This window comes from Mustela nigripes, chromosome 8, assembly GCF_022355385.1.
Source record: "Mustela nigripes isolate SB6536 chromosome 8, MUSNIG.SB6536, whole genome shotgun sequence".
Classification (NCBI taxonomy): Eukaryota; Metazoa; Chordata; class Mammalia; order Carnivora; family Mustelidae; genus Mustela; species Mustela nigripes.
The window spans coordinates 7507963-7517877 of NC_081564.1; the positions used below are offsets into that span (position 1 = coordinate 7507963).

General features: G+C 40.6%; 1 protein-coding gene and 1 pseudogene across 3 annotated transcripts in view; both read left to right on the forward strand.

Annotated features, from left to right (window-relative positions):
* ANAPC5 (anaphase promoting complex subunit 5) overlaps positions 1–9915 on the forward strand; it is a 45234-nt gene that overhangs the window by 18738 nt on the left and 16581 nt on the right. For all 3 annotated transcript variants that reach the window (XM_059408379.1, XM_059408380.1, XM_059408381.1), the window contains 3 exons: positions 705–895; positions 5093–5174; positions 5803–5892. In XM_059408379.1, coding sequence (XP_059264362.1) covers positions 705–895; positions 5093–5174; positions 5803–5892 — 363 coding nt within the window. The remainder of the gene's footprint in view (positions 1–704; positions 896–5092; positions 5175–5802; positions 5893–9915) is intronic.
* Positions 7039–9250, forward strand: LOC132023133 (heat shock cognate 71 kDa protein-like; annotated as a pseudogene).

The following is a 9915-nucleotide window of genomic DNA, read 5'->3' on the forward strand; positions in this document are numbered from 1 at the left end:
AGTTTGGGGGCTAAAAATTCTTTTCCTTTCTCTTTTATTAGTTTTTTTTTTCTCCCCCAAATAATTCCATTACTTACTGGATTTTTTACCCTGAACACTTTCTTTTCTTTCTTTTTTTTTTCAAACTTTCTTAGTAGAGTAGTACCTGGATTTGATGTCTTTATTCACATGCAGAAATATATCTGATTTGGATCTGCCTGTTGGAGGGAGTTTAAGTCAGTGAATCAAACAAAATGAACATAGTGTCAAAATAATTGTAAGATAATTAACTTAGTATACTAGTTAAAGACTCACTGTGTTATGACTTGGACATTTACAGAAATTAATTTTGTAATTTTTATGTGAACTCAGGAATTAAAATCTTTTTAATTTGAGCTCACAATATTTCTCAATGCCTGAGCTCAGTGAGTCCCCCAACCCCATCACCTAATATAAGCGGTGGCATAGTGGACGTATATTTACGATAAAACTCTGATGCGAGTCCTAATGGGGTGCCCATTTTTCATTTGGGGGCTCCCTAAGGAGGAAACAAACCACTGTATCTTGAACTTGTGTTATGCTGCCTGTGGGGCAAGGTTAGGCTAAGCCGTCTTGCTAGGAGGGCTGGGGGTACACCGGTGTTTGCAGCCAGTGGGACGCTCTGAATTAGCCTCACGCGGGAGGAAGCCGAACGTTTAAAATACGTGCATTGTTTCTTGTTTCAGCACTATCTCAGCTACTTAAACAACCTCCGGGTCCAAGACGTGTTCAGCTCCACACACAGCCTCCTTCATTATTTCGATCGCCTGATTCTCACTGGGGCCGAAAGCAAAAGTAACGGGGAGGAGGGCTACGGCCGGAGCCTGAGATACGCTGCACTGAACCTGGCCGCCCTGCACTGCCGATTCGGTCACTAGTGAGTCCGCAGGTTTTAGTCCCTGCAGACACCCAAGAGATTCTCAAACGTTAACTTCCAGAGAGGGAAGCACTTTCCCTGGACAGAAGGTGACAAAAATCTTCTGCTTAAGCAGTCTGCCCCCTAGTGTCACTGTTGAGCATTACTGTCTTCTGCACGGCCTCTTCCTTACTTCTAAGAACAGCCATTGAGTTAAAAGGAAATTAGGTCATGAGGCCAGAGATTCCCAAAAGGATTTTTCGGAGGTAATATTGAGGTACAAAAGCTATTTTCAGTTTTTCAAAAAGCCAAAAGGAAGTAATACTTTTACTGGCTAAAACTCTATACAGCTTGCTAAAAGCCACATGTTTGTGCTTTTGGATAGAATTCAGGCAGTTCAGTGGGGTGATGCTGGCTTACCCATTGCTAAGATATGCTTATGATTTTAATGAATAAAAATAATAAGATTTCCCAGTTATTAATTAGTAAATAGAGTTATGTGGATAAAAACATGGAGGGTATTTTGGAAACAATGAAGTAATGTGAATAAGGTTGAAAAGGTAGTGAATTATTTATTAATTAAATTAAATAATAATAATTATTATTTTTAATAATATTAATATTATTTTAATATTATTAAATATTAAAATTAACATCAATATTAAATGTAATATTATTTTAATAATATTTAACAATAATTATTTTAATATTAAATATTACAACTAATATTAATATTAAATTTAATGTTATTTTAATAATAATAATTGTTGGTTTTTCATTAATAATAATTAATAATTAAATTAAATTTAATAATTAATAATTAAATTAGATAATGATTTGATTTAATTATTAATTATTATTAATTAAAAGGGATCTCCCCCGCCCCCACGGCTTTTTCTCCTTTGAGAGAAATGTGGTCTCTGCTACAGGCATTTTTGAATAGAGATTGTAGGGTGTGTTAATGGAAATAATAATGTCCAAAGTTCAAGAATTGAGACTTCTACGCATTGCTTTTTAGGTCAGAAATTCTATTTCTGATCGTCACATTTTCAAAGGGACATAGGCTGGAGCTGGTGTGGGGGGCAGTCTCCTTGTAGGCATTCCAAGACATTGTCATGGAAAACTGTTTGGGAAGGATATGAGAATGGTGAACCTAGAGAGAACATGATTTAGCCAAGCACGTGTTCGGCATGTTTATGTCATAAAAGGTCCTGTGAAGAAAACTTAGATGACCAAGGGTGCAATTCCTCGAGAATAAAAGCGGGGAATACAAGGGAAGGGCTGTGCTTTGCCCGTGGTAAGGAAGTTGGTCCCACATGGAACCTGTGAGGAAGGGTCGTCGAGGTGCTCAAGCCTAGACCAGATGTCAGAAAGGGAATTCAAGCATCAGATTGATAGTTGGACTCAGAAAGGTTCGAGTCTACTCTAAAGTACATGGTTTTATGAGAATCCATGTTATCTTTTGATCAACTTCTTTTTGTCTGCCCAGCTATAACAGCCTCTTAATCGGAAACTTCTGCTTTTTTATGTTCACATAATAAACAGCAATATCATTTGTAGTATTTACTGTTAACTGATTTCTGTGTTCAAAACAGCTTCTGCTAGGGTTTGGAAATTTGTATTCAGCCTTCTAGATACAAATAGTCTGTTGGTGTACAGAATTTATATATTTACAATAGGAGAGACAACTAACTGCATCAAGTTAATTGCTAATTAATGTACTACATTAGCTTCTTTGATTCTAGTCCTGGAGCTGTGGCCTGTGTAAAACTTTGTCACTTAGCTTTTAGGCTTGTGAAGATTTCTTGGAAGTCATTATAGTTGTTTACTGAGCATCTGCTATGTACTGGGTATTGTGTTAGAGTGTTAGGCGCTGAGGGTACAGGAGGCAAAAAAAAGGGAAAAACACTCTGTTGTCATGGAATTTATGGTGGGGAGGTAGATGATAAAAAAAAAACTAAACATAATACACAAAGGTGATAGATGAGAATAGGGTTGGGGAGTGCTGTTGTTTTAATAAGAGATACCCCTCCAAATATATGCACAGATCACTCCGTCCATGATAAGGTAGCAGGTCAGCCCTCCCTAGCCTCTACTAACTTCATATTTGAATAGAGATTTAAAGCACTCTTAATCTATCTGGGAATCTACCATTTGGTAGATCTAACTATTCTTCCTCCCTGGGAAAAGTAATCCCTTAGTAATCCCTTTTTAGTTTTAGCATACTGTCTATACAGTTCTCTCAAAAGACTTTCTTTCTTTTTTTTTTTTTAAAGCTGAAGCTATATATATATATATATTTTTTTTTTAAGAGTTTATTTATTTATTTGACAGGCAGAGATCGCAAGTAGGCAGAGAGACAGGCAGAGAGAGAGAGAGGGAAGCAGGCTCCCCGCCGAGCTGAGAGCCTGATGTACGGGGCTCGATCTCAGGACCCTGGGAGCATGACCTGAGCCGAAGGCAGAGGTCTTAACCCACTGAGCCACCCAGGTGCCCCTCTTTTTTTTTTTAACTTAACATTATTTATTTGATCTTCAGATATTGAGTAAAGTTAAATCAACTGATATTTATTGAGGGCCTGTGGGTGATGATATGCTTCATGTCCTCAAGTAGATTATGTCCTATTGCATCTCAACAATGAAAGGAATTTAAAAGAAATGTAAAATAGGTAAAGATGTATCTGACCTGTTTATTTATTTTTTTTAATTTTAAAAAGATTTTATTTATTTATTTGACAGAGAGACAGGGAGGGCACACAAGCAGGGGGAGTGGGAGAAGGAGAAGCAGGCCTCCCGCTGAGCTGGGTGCCCCATGTGGGGCTTGATCCCAGGACCCTGGGATCATGACTTGAGCCACAGGTGGGAAGACAGAGTCTTAATGACTGAGCCACCCAGGTGCCCCTGTTTCTGACCTCTATTCAAATCAGTGGTTATTAAGGAACAATCCATTTCTCCCCAGTTAAAATGGGTTGTGTGAGGCTTATGCTAATTTTAAAGAAAATTCCTTATGTAAATTCTTCCAAAATAAGTAATACCCATAGAATTTCTGATTTGATTTTGAGATCTTCCATAGCCCTGCATTTATAGAACTTCTTTTCTGTGACTTGCCACTAGGAAACCCAAAATTTAAGAGCTCACTCTCTCTGGGCTTATAAGCTATCTCAAGAAATAAAATTAACACAGATTAAATAAATAGAAAGTGATACACAGTAGTATTTAATTAAGAACTGCAATGTGGGTTACAGATAGTATTTCTGTGGGTGTTTTCAGAGGTGAGAGCTCAGTGGGGCCAAGGATAGTTGGCTAAATTTCCACAGAATCTGAGATTAAGGGAGACATCTTAGATGGAGTGGAGCCATGTCAACAGAAAAAGAATCTCAGAAGTGAATATCCTCAAAATACTTTTTAAAACTGGTTTTGAAAAACTACCAAAGTAAGAAAGAAAACATTCACATAATGGGGAAGGGAGTGCAGTGAAAAGTGAAATGTTGTATCCTATCCTTGCCCCTCCTCCTAGGGGTAGACAATTAAAATACTCTTAGAGATCAAGAAAAGCCATTCCTCAGGGCACCTGCGTGGCTCAGTGGGTTAAGCCTCTGCCTTCGGCTCAGGTCACGATCTCAGGGGCCTGGGATTGAGCCCCGCATCGGGCTCTCTGCTCAGCAGGGAGCCTGCTTCCCTCTCTCTGCCTGCCTCTCTGCCTACTTGTGATCTATTTCTCTGTCAAATAAATAAATAAAATCTTTAAAAAAAAAAAAAAGCCATTCCTGGGCACCTGGGTGGCTCAGTTGGTTGGGCAACTGCCTTCGGCTTAGGTCATGATCTCAGAGTCCTAGGATGGAGTCTCACATTGGACTCCCTGCTCAGCGGGGAGTCTGCTTCTCCCTCTGACTTCTCCCCTCTCATGCTCTCTCTCTCTCTCAAATAAATAAATAAAATCTTTAAAAAAAAGGGGGGGGGGGAAGAAAAGCCATTCCTTCTTGCCCTTTGTAGTAGAAATCTACCTTAGAAAGGACCTGTTCTGTGTCTCTACTATGAATGTTTCTTGCTGCTGGGGGAGGGAAGTGCCTCTGACAGAATAAGCAGAATAAGCTCTGCGTTACAACTTCCAACCCAGAGGCTTCTATTCAGATGAATTACTGTACAGATGCCTTGCTGTTACATTGCTTGGACATGTTTATGATTGTTAATGAGTTGTTAACGTTTGGTCTTTCTCTAGTCAGCAGGCAGAGCTCGCCCTGCAGGAGGCCATTAGGATTGCCCAGGAGTCCAACGATCATGTGTGTCTCCAGCATTGCTTGGTGAGCCGCCCCCTCCTGTCTCGGGAGTTCTGCCTGTGGATTGAGTTGGCCTTTGAATGGCGTCATTTGAATTGGGTTGTTTTGCAGTTGGAAGGCCCTTAAGCAGTGAAGGGAAACTAATTAGCAGAATTCAGAAAAGGCAACCTATCGTTATTATCTTTCTTAATCCATGATCTCTGTTTTGCTTTGGGAGGCATTTCTTATCTAAAATTTTAATCCAAAGCTACCACCTTAAACTTTGGTATTAACAAAAAGGTGTATGCGACACCTGGTAGCTGGAGGAGACATTGTCCTGTGAAAGCATGAACACCAAGCACAAGGAGAACATGGAATTAATTGAACATTCCCTGAGAATCTCGATTTCTCAATTAAAGGCCATGTGGGAGCTTCATGGTTTTTTTACGGAACACTTGCCACTATTGCTGTCAGAGGTGAAAATCAATGACGGTTTAGCTTAGTCTGAGTTTTAATGTGTTCAGTGGTTTTCATTTAGGTTCATACTTCGTGAAAGAGTAGTTGAGGTTTTATCTTGTCCCTTGTTAAATCGTTCTTATAGCCATGCTGATATTTCAATAGAATGTTAACCGTTATCATTGTTAGAATATACTTTGATGATTTCTCTTACCAGAGCTGGCTTTATGTGCTGGGGCAGAAGAGATCTGATAGCTATGTCCTGCTAGAACACTCTGTGAAGAAGGCAGTACATTTTGGGTTACCGGTAAGGCTCATCTTCCTGTGAGATTATTTAAATAAATGGTGTGGTTTCATACTTGGTAGTTTCATATGACCTTAACTGTTAGTCAAACCACTAAATTCTGTCTAATAGGTTTCTCACTGCTCCCTTTATCTTTTTTTTTTTTTAATTCATTTATTTGACAAAGAGATCACAAGTAGGCAGAGAGGCAGGCAGAGGAAGAAGAGGAAGCAGGCTCCCCGTGAAGCAGAGAGCCCGATGTGGGGCTCAATCCCAGGACCCTGGGATCATGACCTGAGCTGAAGGCCTGAGCCACCCAGGCACCCCTGCTTTCTTTATCTTAACATCTATTCCATTGACCAATTCTATGAGATCCTTGTTTAGTTTATTGATCAACATTGACTTCCACATATTTACTTAGAAAAATTTCAAGAAAGGCTTTTTTTTTTTTCTCAAAGATTTTATCTATTTATTTGACAAAGAGACAGTGAGAGAGGGAACACAAGCAGGGGGAGCGGGAGAGGGAGAATCAAGCTTCCCACCCAGCAGGGACCCTGATGTGGGGCTTGATCCCAAGACCCTGGGATCATGACCTAAGCCCAAGGGAGACATTTAATGAATGAGCCACCTGGGCGCCCCAGGAAAAGATTATTTTTAAACCAGGGATTGGCAGACTTCAAAGCCCATGGGCCAAATCTGGCTTGCTGCCTGCTTATATATGGCCCTCAAGCTATGAATGGGTTTTACATTTTTAAATAGTTGGGGGAAAAAGCCAACAAAGAAGAAAGTGTGACAGAGACCAAATGTGGCCTTCAAAACCTAAATTATTTACTACCTGGCCCTTTACAGAACCAGTTTGCTAATCTGGTTTTAAAAGTGAACAAAGCCAGGAACCAGTAAACCTCACAGGTACATTTGTCTTTTCTTAATTTAAGTGACAGAGAAGGACCTGCATTATAGTCCTTGGTGACAAATACTGAGGGGCAGTGAAAGGGGTCAGTTGTTACATATGTAGTAGTAATGACTGTCAGAGTATAGATTACTGTTGCTGTCAGAACTGTATTCTGTCTCAAAAACATCTTCTAGCTCATTGAACGCGGGGCTAGATCTTTGGATTGCTGTCTTCTTCTCAGCAGAAGACAGGGGCTAGATCTTTGGATTGCTATCCCATCTTCTAAGGGACCTGCAGTTGGCATTGATCTTGGCACCACCTACTCCTGCGTGGGTGTCTTCCAGCACGGGAAAGTGGAAATAATTGCCAATGATCAGGGAAACTGGACCACCCCAAGTTATGTCGCCTTCACGGACATTGAACGATTGATCGGTGATGCTGCGAAGAACCAAGTTGCAATGAACCCCACCAACACAGTTTTTGATGCCAAACGCCTGATTGGACAGAGATTTGATGATGCTGTTGTCCAGTCTGATATGAAGCATTGACCTTTCATGGTGGTGAATGATGCTGGCAGGCCCAAGGTCCAAGTAGAATACAAGGGAGAGACAAAAAGCTTTTATCCAGAAGAGGTGTCTTCTATGGTTTCGACGAAAATGAAGGAAATCGCAGAGGCTTATCTTGGGAAGACCGTTACCAATGCAGTTGTCACAGTACCTGCGTACTTCAGTGATTCTCAGCGTCAGGCTACCAAAAATGCTGGAACTATTGCTGTTCTCAATGTACTTCAAATCATCAATGAGCCAACTGCTGCTGCTATTGCTTATGGCTTAGACAAAAAAGTTGGAGCTGAAAGGAATGTACTGATCTTTGACTTAGGAGGTGGCACTTTTGATGTGTCAATCCTTACTATTGAAGATGGGATCTTTGAGGTTAAGTCCACAGCTAGAGACTCCCACTTAGGTGGAGAAGACTTTGACAACCGAATGGTCAACCATTTTATTGCAGAGTTCAAGCGCAAACATAAGAAAGATATCAGTGAAAACAAGAGGGCAGTTCGTTGTCTCTGTACTGCTTGTGAACGTGCTAAGCGTACACTTTCTTCCAGCACCCAGGCCAGTATTGAGATTGATTCTCTGTATGAAGGAATCGACTTCTATACCTCTATCACTTGTGCCCGGTTTGAAGAATTAAATGCTGACCTGTTCCGTGGCACCCTGGACCCTGTAGAGAAAGCTCTTCGGGATGCCAAGTTAGACAAGTCTCAGATCCATGATATTGTTCTGGTGGGTGGTTCTACCCGTATCCCCAAGATTCAGAAACTTCTCCAAGATTTCTTCAATGGAAAAGAACTGAATAAGAGCATCAACCCTCATGAAGCTGTTGCTTATGGTGCAGCTGTCCAGGCAGCCATCCTTTCTGGAGACAAATCTGAAAATGTTCAAGATTTGCTGCTGTTGGATGTCACTCCACTTTCTCTTGGCATTGAAACTGCTGGAGGAGTCATGACTATTCTTATCAAGCATAATACTACCATTCCTACCAAACAGACACAGACCTTCACTACCTACTCCGACAACCAACCTGGTGTGCTTATTCAGGTGTATGAAGGTGAGCGTGCCATGACCAAGGACAACAGTCTACTTGGAAAGTTTGAACTCACAGGCATACCTCCTGCTCCTCGTGGTGTCCCTCAGATTGAGGTCACTTTCGATATTGATGTTATGGTCTCCTCAATGTCTCTGCCGTGGATAAGAGCACAGGAAAAGAGAACAAGATTACCATCACTAATGACAAGGCCTGCTTGAGCAAGGAAGATATTGAGCGCATAGTCCAGGAAGCTGAGAAGTACAAAGCTGAAGATGAGAAACAGCGGGACAAGGTGTCTTCCAAGAATTCACTTGAGTCTTACGCATTCAACATGAAAGCAACTGTTGAAGATGAAAAACTTCAGGGCAAGATAAATGATGAAGACAAACAGAAGATTCTTGACAAGTGCAATGAAATCATCAACTGGCTTGGTAAGAACCAGACTGCAGAGATGGAAGAATTTGAACACCAGCAGAAAGAGTTGGAGAAAGTCTGCAACCCCATCATCACCAAGCTGTACCAGAGTGCAGGGGGCATGCCAGGAGGAATGCCTGGAGGCTTCCCTGGTGGTGGAGCTCCTCCCTCTGGTGGTGCCTCCTCTGGGCCCACCATTGAAGAGGTTGACTAAACCAATCCGAGAATAAATAGGTTGAGCGTTGTTCCACATACAATATTCAAAGGACCCAAATTTGTAGCAAATTCCATGGCAGTTGTAATGTTGAGCTGCTATAGCAAAAAAAATGGGCATTCTTGATACTTGAATATGGAATATGTGCACAGGGAAAGGAAATAAACATTGCACTTTATAAGCACTGTATTGTTAAGTGGAAAATGCAATGTCTTAAATAAAACTGTATTTAAAATTGGCAAAAAAAAAAAAAATCTTCTAAAAAACTGCATCATAGGCAGTGGGATTCCTTAAGCATTCTGTCTCATAAAGTTTTTAGCAAGATCCAGAAAACTGAAAGTACTATGTGTTATAACCTATTGTATTTGCTTTTTAAAAATGGAAGGGGCGCCTGGTGGCTCAGTCGGTTTAGCATCTGACTCTTGATCTCGGCTCAGGTCTTGATCTCTCAGGGTTGTGAGTTCAAGCCCCATGTTGGGCTCCATGCTGGGTGAGGTGCCTACTTAAAAAAAAATTGAGGTACAGTTGACACGTTTTATATGCTTTTTAAATCTGTAAACTGTCCATTTGATTCATTTTTGAGAAAGGAAACTTACATGTACAGAATTGATTATAAGGACAAAAGTAAGTTGCCCCTTAAAATAAATGATAGACTTTTTAAGTACAATTTTTGTTTTGGATTTAAGCTGACTTTTTTTTTAATGATTTATTTATTTATTTTACTAGGGGGAGGGGCAGAGAGAGAGGGAGAGAGAATCTTCCAGCAGACTCCCTGCTGAGTGTAGATCCTGATACAGGGCTCAGATCTCATGACCCTGAGATCACATCCTGAGCTGAAACCAAGAATCAGACACTTAACGGACTGAGTCACCCAGGTGCCCCTAAGCGGGCTCTTTTTTTTTTTTTTTTTTTTTTTTTTTTTTTTTTTTTTTTTGTG